This window comes from Marmota marmota, unplaced genomic scaffold (assembly GCF_001458135.2).
Source record: "Marmota marmota marmota unplaced genomic scaffold, marMar, whole genome shotgun sequence".
In the NCBI taxonomy this organism is placed as follows: Eukaryota; Metazoa; Chordata; class Mammalia; order Rodentia; family Sciuridae; genus Marmota; species Marmota marmota.
The window spans coordinates 4,416,307-4,438,003 of record NW_026000153.1 but is presented as its reverse complement, the minus strand read 5'-3'; the positions used below and the strand labels follow the sequence as shown (position 1 = coordinate 4,438,003).

General features: G+C 35.9%; 1 protein-coding gene across 1 annotated transcript in view; it reads left to right on the top strand.

Moving 5' to 3' along the window:
• Positions 1–21,697, top strand: part of Hibadh (3-hydroxyisobutyrate dehydrogenase) — a 105,174-nt gene that overhangs the window by 82,193 nt on the left and 1,284 nt on the right. Inside the window, exons 5-7 of the mRNA XM_015490174.1 lie at positions 10,600–10,733; positions 12,730–12,806; positions 19,867–20,023. Of these exons, the coding sequence (XP_015345660.1) occupies positions 10,600–10,733; positions 12,730–12,806; positions 19,867–20,023 (368 nt within the window). The remainder of the gene's footprint in view (positions 1–10,599; positions 10,734–12,729; positions 12,807–19,866; positions 20,024–21,697) is intronic.

Here is a 21,697-nt window from a genome sequence, read left to right as displayed (position 1 = left end):
GATGGAATTTTGTTTTGGTTTTTGTGGTGTTGGCAAGTGTTCAACCCCTGAACTATACCCATGTTCACAAGACTGAGTTTTAAAACTCATATTCTCCAAAGTCATTAAGTCACTTCTGCTTGGGCTGCAGCTGTTTGGCCTTCAGGAGCCTTGTGTTTCATTGCAGCCTGACATTGGGCACCATCTTGATCTGGGCAAATGTCAGTTGCTTATTTATGTATGTATGTATTTTTGCAGTGCCAGAGATTGAACCTCGGGCATTGTGCAAGGGAATTACTTCTAAAAGTGAGCTTCAAAATGAAAGTGTACTATTCCATTCATTGACTTACTATACCCTAAAGCTCTGCTTTGCGTTTCTTTCTGAGCTTCTGTATTGCATTGGTCCTTCTTGAGCTACCCTAGCTCCACACAGAACATTCTGTTGCTCTTTCAGCATAAGCAGGGCTATTGTGATATTTATCTGAATTCAAACAAGGCTAATTAAAAGAGCTGCTGACAGTTGTCGTGATCTGACTTTGACTGCAGCTTGATGGTCATTATGGGTAAATAATGAACCAGGTCTGCAAATGTAGCAGCTGCCAACTTGGGATAGAAGAACGGCTATTGCTTCCAATTTAAGGATCTATCGACCGCTTCTCTTCTCCCTGCAGATCTTCTGCAGAAAACAAATGTTTTCTGCTGCTGTGTATTGTGGTTTCAGCTGTTTCAGATATAGACTATAATTTCCTTCTTTAATATTTAACTTAGGACATTATTAGCTTACAGACTTAACTTTTCTATTTTGAAAAAGTTCAGCTTTGTCCTTGTATATGTGATAACTAGCTAATCACTTGTAATTATTTATATGCATTTAATTTGTGTATTATGCAGGAAATAGCATGTCTAGAACAACAAAGTGTAGCTTGTAAAAATATTTCAAAATCTACGTAGATAGCAGCTTTTTAAAAAAAAAAAAAAAGATAGATACATGTTCCTTTTGTTTTCTAAAAGATAGACACCTCTTGCCAAACCTTGGTTTTGGGTTTTCTTCATCTCATCAATGGCTTATGAAATATTTTGATACAAATCCCTATTCATCAATTCAGAGGAACTGCAGTGACTTTCATTAAAATGCAATACTGAATATATTGTCACTCCATCACGAGCTTTCCCTTGTCCTATTAGTAAGTAGGAACAGGTGCATTAAAGGTAAGATAGACGGCAAATTGCATTCATAGATTAAATATACTTCCCTGCAGATTTCCCACAGTCACAAGATACAGTTTCTGGATTTAAAAGTCACATTCTAGAATTTGGTACAAGCCAGTACTTAACACATCTGTAGCATTTATTCAGCTGCTATGAAAAGACTTATCTGCATTATGTAAAATCTGAGGATACAGTGATGCTTTCTTTGTGCATAATGCAGCAGAGTTTCAGGATCTTGCTGGGAGGAAATGATCCTAAACATGCCCCTGAAAGACAAGTCTTACTTTGAAAAATAATGATGAAAAATTGTTTATTTCTCCATGTATTTGTATCTATGTTTATTTCAGGAAAAGCTAACCAAACTTTGTTTATCTGACTCTAAGAATGGTGCTCCGAATGTTTTTGCTTTTCTGTTTCCAGCTTGGATAATGCCAGAGTAGTGTTAACAAGGGGTTATGTTATGCTGGCTTATGTTAAACCAGATCACCCCTAACATGTGCAGAGCCATTCATCTGTGTCACCAAAACCCAAGAGAACATCTGACATGGACTCTGAAACAGAAACAGTGATCACTTACAAATCAAACATGGCACGCTCTAAACTGATTGTGCACGGCAATCTTTTCTAGAAAGGACAACTAATTGAACATGATAAAGTGTAAAGTTAATTAACACCCTTAAATTTGTTGATTACTTTCACGGGATTATATTGTTCGTTGAGTAGCAGCTTTCTGTCCCAGCTGTCGCCTTTTTCAGCGAATGTCTCTGGTAAACAATAGAGACACCATAACAAGTCGTAAATGGTCCCTGTGACAGCAGCCCCTTGTGAGGCTGCATCTGTAGAAAATGATTAGAACAATTGCATTTTAAAGACGGCTCACATTGCAGCCCAAGTCCCATTGGTCCTCTTCTTGATCTCTTTTGATGGCAGACTGGTTAAAACATTTAAGTTCTTTTGAGTAAATTAAGTGATTTACTACGTTTTGCTATATTTGAGTGGGAGTGCTTGGCGGCAAGGTTTTTACAGTAGTAAAGAAAATGTAATGCTTTAGCTTTCCATCTCTTCCCTCTCTGGATTTGAAGGCTTCTTTCCAGTAGTCATAGAATAAAAAATGATCTCCTCATTTCTGATTTAAAAGTGGTTATTCTGGGTCATCAGCACTTGCTTGCATCATGGTTTATCTTTTGGTTCAGCTTTTCAACAAGGCTAAATTCCAAATTTCAGTTATTTGCTACTGTTAGGCCAAAGTGCTATTAGACATATCACTTAGAAATGCTACTCAATGAACATTTTTAAGCCTAACATGCCATTCAGCTTGTTGTTACATTTCAATTTTTATAACACTTGTATAATAACTATATAAAATACCTTTCCAATGTATTCTTTCATTTGAACTTAAAGTATTTGCCAAGTGTTTTTATTACCACTTTCAGATGGTGAAATCAAGACTGAGAGGGCTATGACTTGTCCAGTGGTGTGACCTTGAGCCATGGGGTTTCACCCCAGGTCTCTTAATTCAAATCACATCTTTTTCATTTTTTAACTCTAGATAGTAATGTTCCCATACATGTGCACTTATGTTCATGCTTGTTTATGCAGCGGTAAGCGAAGATGCCAGTACCACATGTGGAGAGTCATGCTACTCCAAAGCTGAACATTTAAAAAATATGACTAATTGACAAACAAAAATGGTATATATTTATTACATAACATTGTTGTTTTAGAATAAAAATACATTATGGATGACTATATGGAGTTAATTAACATGTGCATTACCTCACACACTTATTTTTTGTGTAATAAGAATACCAATATCTACTCTAAACAGTTTTCAAGAATATAATTCATTTTTATTAAAAAGTTGAGCTATTTTGAAGCTGGGCCTGGTGGTGCATGCCTATAATCCCAGCAGCTCCAGAGGCTGAGGCAGGAGGATCAAGAAAGCCAGCCTCAACAATTTAGCAAGGCCCTAAACAACACAGTGAGACCCTGTCTCTAAGTAAAATACAAGAAATGTGGGGGTTGGGGATGTGGCAATGAGACCCTGTCTCTAAATAAAATACAAAAAGGGTGGGGGTGCTGGGGATGTGGCTCAGTGATTAAACACCCCTGAGTTCAATCCCTGGGACAAAAAAAACAAAGTTGAGCTATTTTGATAAACTAGAAAACACGAAGTCATAATTGATCTTAATTAGTATTCTTGGTCATTTTATTAATCACTGATTTCTGCCTTGCCTACTTTCTAAGAAGAAATTTAACATTTATCACACACAAGTTTTATATTAGGTAGTGAGATTCTAACTATTCCTGTGTATAAGGATCTTAACGAGACACACCAGAAAAATCATGAATTAGAGGAGGTAGTAAAAATGCTTATTAGAAATATTACTTAGAACATTATAAGAATAGGAAAAGGAATAGAAAAGGGGGTTATGGCCATGAAATGCTATTCAGAGTTGATATGAATATGGTCTTTAAAGATAAGCAGTGGTTAGCCAGGAAAAGAAGGAAGGAAAAGGAATTTCATATAAGGAAAGAGCCTGGGAAAGGCATGGATCATTGTACATTCAAGCCACTGCAAATACTTTTTAGCAAGGCAATTTTTCTTGAGGTAGTTGATTAAAAACAAAACAAAACAAACAAACAAACAAAAACCCCAGAAGTGATTAGGGTTCATTGACAAGAAAAACAAAGATTAAAAATCAGAACCAATATAAAGGAGAGAGAAAAAGGAAGTTCATTGCTTCTTAAAGACAAAAGGGAAGGTAGAGTGAGTTCTATAGTTCTTTTGCTGAAACATGAAAGTGCAAGTACTTCAAAATAACTTACTTAATGGGAAAAAATAGGTGGGGTTCTAAGACTATAGAAGAAATGTTGAGGAATAGTGAATAATGCTTTTAACTGCTGCTTATATTTACGTTAATGCATAACTGAGGTTTTAAGCCTATAATTATATTGTACAGTAATTCTCTTGAATTTATTCTTTATTCCTGATTTTCTCTTCTCTAGTTATTTTGTTTTGCTAAGCAAACTCAGATCTGTTATGAAGGAAGGTGGGGCATTGTGTGCATTAGATAACAGACAGAACTCAGTGTCCATATGTAAAACCTGCTGAATTTCTTGCTCTATTCATGTTAGTCTAAACTGCTCTGAACCACATTTTCAAGTGGAGTCAGAATTCTTATATTCCTATAAAAGTTTCCACAAGCCTGCCCTGTTGTCAGTAAAACCATTACTCTTTGAGAATAGTTTCTTGTTTCCTTTTTCACCTTTTCTCTTTCTGAGAATTCATTATTCTTTCAATGACAGAGATTGAAAAATGGATGGAAAGAAGAAATCAGGATTTGATTGTGATTGCCCTCATTCATCTGACACTTGGAATATGATACTAGCTTTAGCCTTATTTCTGGGTGTACATCTCTTTTCCCTAATTATATTTTAGACCTGGGTATACATATCTTTTCCCCAAGTACATTTTATTTTTCTATGTCTACCATAGCTTTACATTTTGGGCTTTCTGGAATAGTCATATTTCAGATATCCTCTTTACCACAAAATAAGTCTTGCTTTTTGATTAAGAAAAATATGCTTACTTGTTGAATCTTTCCACCTAGCACAAAGACTTAGCAAATTGTTAAAGGCACTGAATAGATGCTTGCTGTTGGAATTTTTAATTTGTGAACCTGTGTTTGACTATATTTATACCTCTCCTGAGGCATGCATCACTCTTTATTATTCAAATTTTCTTATCCCTTCCCGATTTCCTGCTCTGCTCCCACCACCCCTTCCACCATCACATGTACTAGATTTCAAACTCCTTGAGGGCAAGGTCTATGTCTTCATTCCCAGGGTTGAAAACCACTGAGATATATAAATCTTGGGTGATCAAATTTTATTTGTCAACTAAGAGACTTTGATTATATTTAAAAGCACTTTTCCTTGTAAGGCTGGTTGAAATAATAACATACTGCCAAGAGAATTGATAGATGTCTATCATCTTAAAAGCAGGGTAGTCAACTACCCATTTTAAATGATGTATACATTCATCTTTTTATTTGTCTATACAAATGAGTTCAATTTTTCTGATTCTGGGGCCATGGAATGGAATCACTAGAAACATCATCACCAGAAAGTGTTAGATAAACCCTATAGGCAACCACACTACTTGGTAGATTTAATTAATGTACTTAGAAAATTAAATTTTTTTTTGTACTGAGAATTGAACCCAGAGGCACTTTGCTACTGACCCACATCCCCAACTCTTTTTAATTTTTATTTTGAGACAGGGTCTTACTCAGTTGCTTAGGGCCTCAGTAAAGTGCTAAAGGTGGCCTCAAACTTGACGATTCTCCTGCCTCAGTTTCCTGAGTCACTGGGATTACAGGCATGTACCACTGCACCCAGCTTCTTTTTTCTAATTTGAAACAATTTATATATTATTTGTACAAAGTGAAACATCACCTTGGTTTGTGTGTTAATTTGATGAATGTTCAAATGTGGATGTATATGAATTTGAGAAACCCAAATTATTATAGAATTTCAAAAGCTTCAAAGTAACTCAGTGATTATTTTGTCTGCTTCACTTCATAATTTAAAAAAACTTCGGGCAAACGGTATTTAGTGACTTGCTAGAATGACAAAAACACTTTGTGATCCCGGGCAGATCTGGCAGATTTCCATGAAAGCAGTTAGCTCTCAGTACTCGCTGTAGTTGTTCATTTTCTCAGTCTTCCTTCCCTGCTGTCTACTTTCTTGGCCTTTTCATGCTGCTATAACAGAACACCTAAGACTGGATAATTTATGAAAAGCAAATTTACTTTTTACAGTGGGGAAGTTCAAGATCAAGGGGCTAGCATCTGGCGGGGGCCTTCTTGCAGCATCATTCTGTGGCAGAAGGGCAAAGATAGGACAAGAGAGTGTGTAGGAGTATGAGAGTATGTGGGAGAAGTTCAAACTTGTCCATTCAGCACTGTCACCTTGGGGATAAGTTTCTAACATGTGCCTTTTTTGGGGACACACCAAACCACAGCATATTTTTCTCTTTGAACCAATAGTCGGTTAACTGAGCATCCCCTATGTATCAGACTTTGGATATGGGGTCAGGGAGCCAGCAGTCACTGCCCTAAAGAAGCAAATGTTCATGTGGAGAAGACAGACTGAAACAGAGGTCTTAAACAGGTGGTAGTAAGTACTGTGAATGAAATTAAGGCAGGTAAAGGAGATCAAGAGTGATAAGGTGCTCTTTTGGATTGTTACAATGAGTGAACAGGGAAAGCCTCTTGGAAGAGGTGAATTTTGAGCAGAGATGTGAATGAAGTGAAGGCTATAAGTCATGAATACCTGGGAGAAGAACATTCAAGGCAAAAGGAAGAGCACATGAAAGGCTGTGGTATGGGAATATGCTTGACCTATTTCAGGAACTGGTAGGAAGCCAAGGTAGCTAGAAAGCAGCAAGTGATGAAAAGAATGATATGAAATAACATAGGAGAAGTAGTCAAGGGCCATGTTAAAGGGCCCTCTGGGGCTTCGTAGAACTTTCGATTTATATTGGAAGTGATGGGAAGCCTTTGGAAGGTTGAAAAGAGAGGACACATGAACTAGGTTTATATTTTAGGAGGATTATTCTGGCTGCTATATGGAGAACAGACTGTGGAGGCAAGAGCAGAAAGGAGATCATATAGGAGCTATTGGCAGAAGTCCACACTAGAGATGGCAGTGGTTCAGACTAGGGTGGTAGTGATGGACAGAGAAGTGGCCAGATCACAGGTTTATATCTTCTTAGGAGCAGGGAGAAAGGTGATTCAGCCTTGACACTATAGCTAATCACAGGACCTGATACTAATAGGCATCCAATTAATAGTGTTGAATGGATGAAGCAAATGCAGATTTCTCATACCTTTCCCATACTATGCTCCCATTGAGAGATTTTGCAAGAGGTCTTCACAATGTTGCAGTCTTAACATGGACTGCTCTGTAATACTTAACTTGGGCTGGCCTGCTTCTGTTGTTTATGGATGTAGAACAAATCAGTTAATATTTAGCAAACAAGACCAAGATTATCCCAGAGGAAATCATGGCTTAAATAATCAAATAGGAATTAAACACCTACTTTGTAAGCCCAAGTTTATAAAATATTAAGCCCTTATATTTAAGTGGCATTTTTATTTTAGTGCATATGTTCACATATTCATACTCTATGAAGAAGTTATTAATGCTTTTCCAATTTTATACTCTGAGACTCAAAAGTTAAATAATCTTGTTTATTATCACACATCCAGCAGATAATATATCCCCAAACCCAGATATTATATCTTCAGATCCTTAACTATTTTTCTACTATGCTTATTCTTCTGTTTTCCACTTGTCTATTGAATATATCATATACTGTGATAGATAATGGGGAAGCTGACATAAGCAAGACCCTGGTGGTGACCCCATAGGAAAACTCAGAAAAGAATATCAAAGATTTTAATAAAGTATGATAAATGCCATAGTAAAATTAAGCATAGAATATATTTTGTTTTTTTATATACCACTATTAAAATACATAAGTAAAGCATAGGTTGAGTATCCCTCATCTGGTGGGCCCAGAAGTGTTTTAGATTTTGGATTTTTTCAGATTTTTGGAATATATTGCTTATATGTAATGAGATATCTTGGGGTTGGGGGGCTTACTAAACAAGGAATTCATTTGTTTCATATATGCCTTATAGACATAGCCCGAAGGTAATTTTACACAGTATTATTAGTGCGTCTGCATTTTTGACTGCGTCCTGTCACATAAGATCAGGTATAGAGTTTTCTACTTGAGGTGTCATGTTGATGCTCAAAATGTTTTAAATTTTGGAACATTCCAGATTTCACATTTTTTGGATTAGGGATCCTTGAACTGTAAATACTTCTTTCAGTATTCTTGCAACTGAGTATGCATTTCACATCTCCTTTTGGAAAACAGACTTGAATTAAAATGGTATGGCCATATAATACATACATTTTTTTGTTTACTGTTGGTAGACATTAAAATCCATACAATGTCTTCTGAAATTCATAAAATGTCTACACAGTTTTTGAGTTCCAGCTTCCTTAGATGTTCTTTCCTTAGTCCAAAATGCTTAGGTTTCTTTTAGAATAAGTCAGGTCCTAGTTATGCCTTTGCAATAGGACTAGACTTGATAGTATCATATGGGTAAAATAATATATATGGAGAGATAAGATTTGGTCCTAAGAAATGCCCAAACTTTAAAATTACCCAGTTTAGTTAGACCCTTGCATTAGGATATAGGTTATGATAAAGTCAGAAATGATTACAACACCTCTTTGAGAGGAAGAAAGAGTGGAACTACCAGAGACTTCAGAATTAAAAGATAAATTATTCTTTCTTTTGTGGTCTGCTCTTGCTTAAATAACTTATTTCTTCTTTTTGAAATATGTGTTTGAACAAGTGAGAAAGTGCACCTGTCAAAAGATTAACCAGCTGAGAACCATTGTCAGCATTAATTTTCCTTTAATAAATGACTCTCTGAAGCTATTTAGCAGTCTGTAATCTAGATACAAAGCTGTTGACCTATGATGGATAGTGCTGGATTTGTTTGTAAGCTTTGACTTAAATTGTCTACTTAATTTCTCTAGGTCAGATCAACAGAATTAGGAGAAAGAGTGGTTATGTGGTTTGAATAAAAATAGCTAAAGAAATTGAGCAAAATAATTGTAAAACATTAATGGTTTCACCATCTTGGTGAAGTAAGTTAGAAACAAGCAAAATGACAGCCACTTAAACATCAGTATTATCAAATATTCAAATGACATAGGTCAGATAATTGAAAGTATTTTTTTATAATTGGATTTTTGTACATAATCGATTCCAAAGTGTGTTGGAAGATATTGTGAAATAATGTAATTTCAACCGTATGTGCAAGTGTTTCCGGCTTTTACAACGTGGGCACTCTTTCCTCCAAGGTTGTTGACTAACAATGCTACCTTCTTTTGCCTTTAATAATTGGTTAAAAATAGTGTGAACTACAAAAGAGAAAGCTACTGAAGTTGGCAATAGCAAAATATTACATTTGAATGAAATAAGAAACTCTTGGCTTTTTTTAATGTCAAAGCTTTATTTTATTGAATAAATTAAATCAGAAAGGAGGCCTTTACTTATAGCTATCTATTTAATGGCAAGGTTCAATACTTAATACAGCTACAGTTCCTTTATTCCTAGCTGCATGTAAAATAAGTTATAAAAGCAAAAATTATAATAGGATAGTTTTTCCATTTACCTCCCTTTTTTCCCCGCTTCAGTACTAGAGATTGAACCCAGGGGCATTCTACCACTGAGCTACATCCTTAGCCCTTTTTAAAATTTTATTCTGAGATAGAATCTTGTTAAGTTCCTGAGGCTGGCCCTAAACTTGCGGTCCTCCTGCTTCAGCCTCCTCAGTTGCTGGGATTATAGGTGTGTGGCACTGTGCCTCTTATACATTCCTATTTTTGAATAAAACCTCACTTGAAAATTATGAATTAAGATTTCTCTCAATAATAAAGCAGTAATAATACTCTTGCTTTTATTTTAATGGCAATAAAATGAGCGAGGCTCTCTGTGCCCTTTTTAGACAAGCCTAGGCCAAGTTTTATATGTCAAATTAGAAGTTGTTTTTCCAGTCATTTTAATCAATGAAGTCTTTTTTTTAAAGCAATTAAGAAGTAGCCAAAGAAAATTAAATTTTATTTCTACTTTCTGCTCATATCACTAGGAATGAATTACCTAAAAGATATATCAGGAACGGCTGGTCGCCGTGCCACACACCTGTAATTCCAGTGGCTCTGGAGGCTGAGATGGGAGGATTTTTTTGAGTTCAAAGCCAGCCTCAGCAACGTAGTAAGACCCTAAGCAACTCAGCAAGATCTGGAAAGTACACACAGGAATAATCAGTCTTAGTAAACAAATTTTCTTTCTCTTAACAAAAAGAATCTTACCACCTGAAATGCCTTCTTGTTTATGGGTGAGAGAGCAAGTTCTCTCTTTTTAGATCTCTTTGCAAATCCTTCTGGCTGCTGCTGTGCTGGTCAGAGCCCAGGCAAACCTATCATGGAATAAGTTTCTAAGGAGAATAATAGATGAATTAGAATAAAATTCGAATTTCAAAATCCTTTGTGTATCGTGCCAAAATGTTTAAGATGAATTGAGAATGAGAGTAAGATTAAATCTATGTGTCTCTTTTTGTTTGTGGTTAACCTCATGGCACTTGATTACTGAAATATTCTTGTGGAGATGTAGAGCATCTTAGACATATGTGGTATATATACAATTTGGAGGCCAGATGTTTTCATTTGGTTTTGGGATTTTCTCTCCTTTTACTATTTGAACATTTAAAGAAATGTATCCTTTTGCTTCTGTCTCTTTACACCCAAATGATTCAGGTGTGGGAGCTGCTCGGTCTGGGAACCTAACGTTTATGGTAGGAGGAGTCGAAGAGGAATTTGCTGCTGCCCAAGAGTTGCTGGGGTGCATGGGCTCCAATGTGGTGTATTGTGGAGCTGTTGGGACCGGGCAGGTAAAATTGTCACATTAATGACCTTGATATAATGATGCAAAATTGGCTGATGGTGTTTTCTATTTCCTGACCACATTCTTTTTTCTCTTTATTCTGCTCATTCTTGGTAGGCTTAAGCAGATGCCAGCCAATTTACTTATTAAAATAAAACTTTTAAAAAATATCAAAATTTCCATCATTATGATCTTGGCATGTCACCCCTGAAATCATCCTTAAAACTATTTCTGTTTAGGTGCTCGTGTTGTCTGAGTAACTGTTGCCCTCCATCTGATTTTGTAATTACTTGCTATAGCTCCATTTATACTACAGTCAAGTAGAAGTAACCTATGTCTTTTAATATTTTTCTTGAAAAGCAAATAATTTTCATCTAGAAATATGAGGTGATTGACAATACTGAACTATGCAGTCAAATAAGTTGTACCCTTCCCACTCCTAACATACACACACTCCTTCAATTCTTCCTTCCTTCCCTCTTCCAAACAGTGCTTTTTTAAAAATAAATTTTTTAAAGAGAGAGAGAGAGAGAATTTTAATATTTATTTTTTAGTTTTCGGCGGACACAACATCTTTGTTTGTATGTGGTGCTGAGGATTGAACCCGGGCTGCACGCACGCCAGGCGAGCGTGCTACCGCTTGAGCCACATCCCCAGCCCCCAAACAGTGCTTTAATCTTAGTTACCAGTACTCTCTTTCTCTCACGCAAGACTTCTGTATTCTCCTAGGTACATTTATTGTTTCCATACCTTATATGTCATTCTTTAAGCTCTGTGGAGTTTTGCTTCTGTGACTGATTGCTGACCATCTTGTCCATGCCACATATGACCTGGTCCAATCTTTCTTTCATTATCTCATACCTAGTTTACTGCTCAGAGGGCCTAATAGGTCTCTAGATGCCAAATGTATCACTCTGTGCAACACAATAACCAAAACCAAGACTAACAAGGTGCTTGTCATGATATGTACTTCTTTTTTTCTGAAACTTTGAATAGATTCCTGTTTCCTAACATCAAATCTTAGCTCTCTGTTTTAGCCTTCATAGCTCGTAACAAGCTCTTGACAATTTCAACAATCAAATTTCTCACCATTTCCTAAACTCTATACATATGAGTAATTTTCTTACTAATTCCAGAAACATCTAATGCTCCTAAAAATTTAATCCCCTTTATTTATATATTTATCTTTTACTCTAATCTCCTCCTTTCTTTTCCTTGCCTATTTATATCCTCCTTTGGCTTCCTGAGAGACGATTTCCACCTCTTGTCTTTGGTGATCTTGTTTCTCTGAAGTTATGCTCTCTGCCTCATAACCCTGCCATATATTGTGTCATTTTATTGTTTTGTTTGTTCATTTTTTGCCTTCCATGTAGCATATTATTCCCATTCCCAGTGAGTTCTAAGTTCCATCCCTTAAAGAGCAGTCATACCACATGGAGGGATATTCCCTGTAGTGCTGAGCCCATAGTAGGTGCTGGGTCACCACTGTGAGTTTATGACCTAGTGGAAGAGATCCCCATGTCTGCTGTGGGGTAGCCATTGGGCTTTGGAAGCATGCTGTGCCGTAGCCCGGCTGGCTGGGCAAAATAACTGGGGGGTGACGAAGAACTTGTGTAGATTGATACAGCAGGAGTGGAAGCCATTTATTGCAGGACAGGAGCAGTATTTATACATTCCACACAGCTTATCTAATTAGCATAAACTAGATACATCAGTCAACCAATAAGGAATCTCCACACTTAATGGCTTGCTTTTGTTACTTCTCCAACCACTCCCTCTGGTATTTTGCCAGGCACCATCCAGACTTGTTTACGAACTTTAACATTCCCCTGGCAAAATGCCAGGTGTTATTTTGACTTGTTTACAGACTCTAACAATGCTGCATGAGAATCAACAGTTGAAAGCTGCTTCCTTTAGAAAGAAATCTATGGAATTGGACAAAGAAAAATTTCCTGTGTGTTTTAACGTGAAAATAGAGATATTTCGCATGTATTCTTTTTCAGGCTGCAAAGATCTGCAACAACATGCTGTTAGCTATTAGTATGATTGGAACCGCTGAAGCTATGAATCTTGGAATCAGGTTTGTCTAGTAGTACATTTTCATATACTAACAGTTTTTATTGGCTTTCCTATTTGATTTTTGGTATTAAAAAAAACCTGATGTTTGTGAGAGATAAATGAGTTGATCCAGGGACATTTTGAAAGCACTTCATTATTGAACTTTAATAGACTTTGCTTATTGGACAAGCAATAGGACCCTGGAGAGCATGAATACTCTTTGCCATAGCCATAAAATGTATTGCACTGTGCATTTTAAGTTATATTATCCTTTTTTATATGGAAGTCCCATTTCTTCTATTATGTTAAATGCAAGGAACACTTTTACTATAAAAATTAAACATTCTTTGGCAGTGTCAGGAAAAATCTGTATGAAACACAGCTTTAATGTATGTGAATTCAAGTTTATGCTACTGTGTGACTAGTTTTATGTACCTATTCTAAATATAGTCCCCAAAATCTGCACTAAAAGTGTTCTTGGTAGTTTGGTTGCATTCATAAAGCTACAATTCATATGCATAACTTTCATTTTAACTTGCCTGTAGTTTGGTTAGTTGGCATTAGGATCTGTCTTTAAAATAAATGTCATTCATACTTTGTTTAAAGTGATTCAGGAATTCTGTTTTTACTACAGATGCTCATCTTTTAGAATACTTAAGGTTAATGTCTTAATTTTAGCCTTTAATCTTTTGGTTTAGGAATGCTACAAATGATTAATCACCTAATTAATTTTTGAATATTTTACATTTTGTGAATATAATAAATATACATTTCTTACTTTAGAAAATGCTTAGTAAGCAAGATGTTTTATTCAGATGCTTTCTTCCTCACATTCACCAAGCTGCTAACCAAATATATCACAAAGCAGAGTAGTGGTTCATATCACAGCTTTTGATACAAGCAATAAAATGAGCCAAAGTGCTTGAGATATTTTTAAAAACATGGTAATGGATTCACATTTCCTCTTAATTACCATATCAAGATACTGTTGTTTTATTGAATTGCCCTTGTCTCAGATGTTAAACTATCTTGACCTATTAAGTTGTCATGTTGTAATTGAGATAAAAGAGGAATTTGCTTTGCATCAGTGCTAATTGGTTTATCAATATCCTGTACCATTTACATTTTAAAATTGAATGTCTATAAGATGGTAAGGCATATCTTTATAAAGCCTTAATAAAACTAGTAGTATATAGGGAGCCCTTCAGAGTGTTGTGTCTGTATTGTGGCCAGTTGTAGGCTGTGGGTCACTTATGATATTTAAAAACTGGTTTCTAGTAACTTGGTTTCATGTCCATTCTTTAGACTAATTTCTTGGAAGAGGAAAATATAAATTTCTGGAACCAAAAAATTGCATACAAAATTAAATTGTTGTTGACAGCAGGATTACTATGCATATGCATCTTTGTTTTCTTAATTTTTAACTTTTTTTTTAGTTGTTGTTGAACATAATACCTTTATTTTATTTATTTATTTTTATGTGGTGCTGAGGATCGAACCCAGCTCCTCGCACATGCTAAGCAAGTGCTCTACTGCTGAGCCACAACCCAGCCCCTGCATATGCATCTTTATAATTTTATTCCCATTTTTCTAGATATAAGTGAATGTATCATAAAAAGTTAAAGCCTAGATGGACCTATGTTATACCATAATATGACATATGCCCTTGTCTCTGCCATTTAGTCTTTATTTAGTACCTGCAGCATCACTGGGTTAGGGTGTTCCTTAGGCACAGTGGGACATCTTCTGGAATTCCTTGAATAATTTTCCTGTTAGAACTCTGATTAGATGCCCTTCTTAAATGAAGTTTTGTATAGGAAAGTGCTTGTGGATGTTTTCCTCCAAGTATCAGCTAAGAAAGAAGAGTAGAAAATCAATTAAATAAAATGTATATAATGAAATGAAAAACTTTGGTTACTAATAGTGTGTGTTTTCAAGGAAAAAAATGAAAAGTAATATAATTCCAAATACAGACATTTAAGAGCAGAAGTAATAAATAGAGTTTAGTGTTTCCCTGACTTTTGGCCTTGATACACTATCACAAATAGTATTTAGAAATATGAAACTTTAAAATATGTAATTTTTCCAAAATTCTACATATGTTCCAATACATACAGACATATAAAATATATACTAAAAGTCTGAACACAAGACAAAAACTTACTCATTTTATTTAACTGTTAAAATAATTTATGTTTCTAGTGTTAACTAATAAATTACTTATTTTTATAACATTAGGATTTTATCACTTTATCTTACAAAATTGTCGGTGGTTTGATTGCCCTAAAAGTGAGTGCTTCTGCTATTGTCTTTTCTCCATGGTTTACAGACATGGTTTAAAATGACAGGATTGTTCTCTAATAGAGTATAGAGAGTGGCCACGATTTATTGAGCTTTGCAAGGTGAAAGAGAAAATTGGCATCAGCAAGCATAAATTCCCAAGTAGTAAAGTCCCACGAAGTAGTAGAGCATCAAAGTGGTTCAGCCACATTTATATTCTGTTCACTTTGAAGTGAATTCTTTTAGAGTATTTAATGTCAGTATTTATAAATTGAGTTACCTATTCCTGAGAAGTGATCATTTCTGATTAATTTCATTCTTGTAAGTCAGTGTTTTTTTCTGGGACTTTGTTTTTTTAATAGAAGAATAAAATCTTACCATTTAAAATTCTTATTGACCCTACATTCTTTTAGAGTGAGCCTTTATGGATGTTAGTGAAATTTTAAAATGTTGTAAAAAAAAAAAAGTAAAGAGTGAAAAATATTGGTATATAATATATTTTGAAATTCTTTTTTATTAGACCTTTCCACTTTCTAATTGGGTTCCTAGTTAGGCCTTAGAAGTAGTTTTATGGCCTGAGAGTCCCCTGCTTTCATTACAAAGGTTTGTTCTTATGCATCACCTAGAAACAACATTTTAATGTGAGTTTTTTTTGTTTTGTTTTTATTTTTGCCCCATTGAGAATGGATTTCTTCTTAAATATTAGTAGTGTAATAAGTTCTTTGCATTTCCAGTAAGGTCCCAAGCCCCTCCAACAATCACCATCTTGTCTTCTTCGACCCAGGGAAGCTTGAAGTAGTAGACATTTTGAACAGTTGAAAGCTGTTCAAGATGTGAACTTTTCCACAAGCATAATTTTTCAGGAGCTGTATATCTCCTGAACAGCAAAAAGACACCCTTAATGGTTGTCTTTTCTTTTATGTGATGACTAAAGCCTCTTTGCCATTTTTTCTATTTGTTATACAAACAGTTGTAATAAAAATTCAAACAGATTTCTAAATAATCTGATAAAATGCCATCGTATTGGCCAGTTCACGAACCATATGATACTCAGTGAGCCTCAAGCTGGTTAGAGGGTATCTGTCTAGTTCTGCATTTCAGTTGTGCTACAGACTTCAATTTTCTCATTTATATGGGAATAGTATGTATTTACTGTGTTGTACTGAAGATTAAGTGAGTTAATTCATGTAAATCTTTTAAAACAGTTATTGGCACAGTTGGTACTCAGTGCATGGTAGTCATTGCTATTTGTGGTTGTTGTGAGGGGGTATTTGAAGTGAATGGTTTTTTTTCTTCCTAACACTTCTCACTACCTGGCACTATACATTTGTTTGTTTGTTTATTGCCTGTCTTTCCATCTAGAAAGTAAGCTCCATGAAAGAGAATGACTATTTACTCATGGCTGTATCTTAAGAACATTCCTGGCAGATAGCAGGCACTCAGTGAAGACTGAACTAAATGAATGAGGACAGGAGGGAGGGGTGAGTGAGGGGACAGGATATGGCACTTCTGCCTCAGTCTCAGTTATCTGGGCATGTGTCTTAACTCACACCCTCCTGACTTGCAGGCACTGCTTCTCCTTAACTTCTTTATTGTCTCCTCTGCTCTGTGCTTGTCTCCCACATGGACAATCTGAGTAACCCTTGGTGAATAAATGAACGACTGATTAAGATTGACATGGTTTTAGATGTTTTGTTTCCAGATCAGTTCCTGTGATACAGACTTCCCAGTTTGGTGACAAATTGTTGTTGTTGTTCTTATATTAAACTGAGTAGTAAAAACACTTAAGAGAATAAAACTTTTTTGATCCTTAAAACTGTGATTATAGTGAAGGCAAAAGGTTTGGATTCTCTTTAATTTTTGTTTTTAGAATTTATGAATCATTTTTATTTCTCTCAAAAGTTCATTTAACATTCTTGTGTTTTAGAGGTGAGTAGATTTGACACTGTGATGTTTGAATTGCATTATATATGCAATCAGAGCAATGAATTCATTCTCTGTTTATATCAGAGAACATTCCAGCAACTGTAAAGGCACATGCATGCACACACGTACTCTCGAACCATATCCAGTGGCAAGTTATTATGGGGACTGACAGACTGTCATCCTTTTGATGGCTTGAGCTGTATATCTCCTGAACAGCAATGGGGCTCTTATGCAGAAAGTATCATATGTTCCCAGCCAATTTACAGGGAAACAGCAATAACATTTTATCATGGTTGAGAGCCCAGTAGCTGCTTCCTATTAAACTTGCCCTTTCAGATACCTGTCTTGGATTAATTTGTTGATTTCAAATGGAAACTCAGTCTTCTCCAGTGAAGCATGACGTTCTAGGATAGACTCTCTGAATGACAATTACTGTGTATTCTAGCTGGTTTCAGACCATTACAAGCCTTGGGCACAGTGGAAGACAGAGGACTTCAGTAACTGATTTTAATATCATGTCTAATTCTAACTGTCAGTTATGTATGTGCCAGGGAAAGAATCCTCAGAAAGATGAAATGCAAAACACTTCTCACTTGCTCTTTTTAATGATACACTTTGCTGCAGAGTGTGGGGCAGGGGAGTAAAAGCCGGGAGGGAGTCGCCATTTCCTGAAGGGAATCTGCACAGCAGGGGAAGCTTCAGATTTGAAAAGTGAGCTTGGAACAACTGCCACCTGATTTTTTTTTTAATGTGTGTGCCCCTCAGGATGCTCCTAAATAGTACTGTGTTCACCAAAATGGGTTTCCACAAATCAGTGCCAGTATTTTTCCTTGAATGTTCAAAAAAAATGAAGGGTTTCACAAAGTTAGGATAATAAGCTTTACTCACCATTTTGGTGGGTTATAGAGTGTAAGTTTCCTTAGCAGTAAAGATTCTTAGGAAATACTGCCAAGTATAATCTGGTAGATTATAAAGAAGGATGTAACTCTACTGCTTTAGATGATGAATCATCTTAAAGAAAAATCTAAGATAGGAAGCCCCTAAAATATATTTCAATGGGTAGGAAAAGCAGTGTTTTGGGGTCTTTAAAAACATTCTGTCTTTCTGGAACACATCAGATGTATATGTTCTTGGACATTTATGCTTAGAGACTAGATTTTCAGTTACAGCAAATTAACTTGTTGTTAATAATTGTGATTTTTCTTTTCACAGTTATTTCCTAAGCACATTGGCGTTATCTTTTCCTAAGTCATGTGCACAACATCATACTGATAGTCTAATTTTATTTAAAAGGGGAAAGAAAATTACACAGCAAATTACACATGAAACAAACTTTGTTCTTTATAAAAGAATTAATGAAACTGTTGGGTTTCTCTTTGGTAGTCTACCATTGAACAATGTATGATAGCTGATTTAGATGGAATCTTCTGTGTCTATACTCTTTAGTAAAAACCCATCATTTTAACAGGGGCCACCATATGAATTCAGATATGTAGCATGCCACATAGCCTTCCATGAACCACTGCTACCCCTTAAAAGCCAGATTATATATTCCATACATATCCTGTTGGCGGTAGCCCTTGCTCTAGCATCAGAAAAATGTTTTACTGTTCATGATATTCAGATTTTGAAATGAGCAAAACATATTTCAAACACAGAATAAGCAAGAACTTAAGCATGCCAGAATGCACAGTTTGTTTAACCTTAAGTGTCTTTTTTCAATTCTTTATTTTCTAAAAGAGATTGATTTTAACAAAACACAGAAAACTTTTATGAAAATTGTTTTATAATGGCCCTTTGCATGAAAGAAACCAATAAATTGCTGGGTATAAAGTTTTATTTGAAACTTTATTCAGTGATACTTGACAAAACTATGCTTCTCAAACTGTTAAGATCTCTAAAATCAAAGTAATACAACATTTTGATATTTTTCTAGGGTCTATATTGAACAGCCACTATGCCATCAGCCCAGTGGTAGAACAAATGATGTTTCCGCTTGGGCAAGCTTTGTTTTATCAGGATCAGTAACCTTATCAGCAGTTGACCCAGAACTATAATGCATGTCTCTAAATAGATAGCATATGTCACAGCTCTGGGCAGACTTGCTTCATAAGCAACATTATCTAATGAAGATTTAATAAATAAAGAAAAGTTTGCAGCAAGAAATGTCTTCCTTATAAAGATAACTTCTCTTGAGCTCATTGTACTACTCAAAGCTGACCTCTTGCATTTATTCTCACAAAAATAATAAACACATGTATGAATGCATCCACAAGGACTCCCATGATGTATCATTTATCTGTTAGTATTTCTGAAATATATCATTTGTGTGTAAAGAATGTAGCATTTAGATTTTCATATTGGTTTAAAGTTCACGGGGCTGGGGATGTGGCTCAAGCGGTAGCGCGCTCGCCTGCCACGCGTGCGGCCCGGGTTCGATCCTCAGCCCCACATACAAAGATGTTATGTCCGCCAATAACTAAAAAATAAATATTAAAAAAAATAAAAAATAAAAAATAAAGTTCATAAGTAACACATAAAAGCAGTAATGTTCAAAAAACTAGAAAACCCCTAGTGTGACAAACCAACCACATTTTCATGCAATTATGTATTATTATTTCTTGTCAATTGTACAGTAGTGCAGGTTTTCTCTAAATATGAAATGTCTTGGCTCAGAAATGATCATGTTTAATCAATCAGTAGCTTTTAATATCCTATAATTCAAGATTAAATTCTTCACTCTCAGATCAATCTGCTTTGATTTTAAAAGACATGTAATAAATGGAGAGAGAAGATGGAGCATCCTCATGTGTAAATAAGTCATGAATGACTTGTACATTTTGACATTTAACACTTTTTTCTTTGACCTTTGACAGGTTAGGGCTTGACCCAAAACTATTGGCTAAAATCCTAAATATGAGTTCAGGACGGTGTTGGTCAAGCGACACTTATAATCCTGTTCCTGGAGTGATGGATGGAGTTCCCTCTGCTAATAACTATCAGGGTGGATTTGGAACAACACTCATGGCTAAGGTATGGTAAATGCTGAGGCTAACCCATGGGGTGGCAGGGAGTGCGGGGGGATGCTTAGTGGTCTGATTTCTCTTCCTCCTTCTAACAAAATATGTCTATGCTAGAATGTAAAATTAGTAGAATAGTGGTTCACTTTCCCACCAGAAATTAGTAAAAATTTATATTAAAAAATCCTTATCTTGCTCATTTTATTCCTGGGCTTTCAGAAGAATAAGCAAGGATTTTTCTTTTGTCCTTGGGTTTGTTTGTAACATGAGCTGGTACAGTTTTGTTCTTCATCATACATTTATGCTAATTTACCAACTCCTTAGAGTGGGAGCAGTGACTTTCCTGATAGTTAACCCTGTACATACACAGTGCCAGGGAATCTTTCCCATGGTTTCTAAATACATCTTCCTGTTTAAGAATATATATAGATTTATGTGTAAATTAGTTAAGTCATTTGCAAAGCAAGTTTTGGGCTTCCTTTCATTTGTGATCTTAACTGTAGAAAATACTCTTTAGACCAGCAGACTTTCAGATTTCTGTATAAAGCTTATTCTTCGCCAATTGATTTTTTTTTCTGATTACAAAAATAATAACAGGCATGCCTGGATGCCACACTTGGCTTACTCTCCCTCATGCCTCGTGGCATTTGTCCATTGAACTTCTTGAATATACCTTGAATTCATCCACTTCCCTTTTCTTCTTCCACCAGTATCTTGGCTGCAGCTCATTTAGCTATACCACAGGTGTCCTTAGCTGGTCTCCTTGCTTTTTGACCTCATCTTCTCCAATTCATTTTTTATACTATAGCAAAAATGGACTTTCTCAAATGTATAGACCTGATTGTGTCACTTCTCCCATAAATTTCCTTTAAGAGTTTCTGTAACTTACAGATTAAAGTCCATCTCCACAATTTTCGTATAAGCCCCTTGGTGATTTGGACTGCATGCCTCACCAGACTCATTTTTGCTTTCTCATTCCCTCTCTTTGCTTCAGCCACGCTGAACTCATTTCCACCTGGGTTTTCACCCTGAAACCTTCCTGTTTGCTGTTCCCGCTGCCAAGATCATTCCTCCTTGCCCCTTCCCCCTTTTACCTGGCTTACACCAATCCTCCTTCAGATCTTTGCTTAGCCATTTCTTCCTCTGGAAGACTTGATCCAGCACCCACACACTATGCCTCCCAGGCTCCCATGGTGGGTACTTCTCCAAATCATATAAATGCTTATTTAATTGTTGTTATTCCTCAGTAGACTGAGTTTGGGTGGGCTGTGGCTATCTTGTTCATCATTGAATCCCAGCTTCTTGTACATTGTCAGTACACTTTCAATATTTATTTGAGGAAGTAATATTTGAAACTCTGTTTCCTATTTTGCAGTTTATTTCCGTTTGTGTTAGAATTTTTGTATGGCAATCTTACAGACTTCTACAGATTTGAAAATCATTTCTTTGTGTAATCCTATTTGCATAGTAACTCTTATCCAGAAATAAACAGGTCTTATAGAGGATGGGGTAATGAAGGAGACACTCAGAAATCAAGGTTTCTGTTTGGAACAGCTTTGCAGCTATATGCCAGTACTTATAAAAATATATAAGGACTAGGGGTATTGTGGTAGAGTACTTGCCTGGTATATGCAAAGCCCTGGGCTCAATTCCCAGCTTACCAAATTGGTGGGGGGGGGGGGGGGGG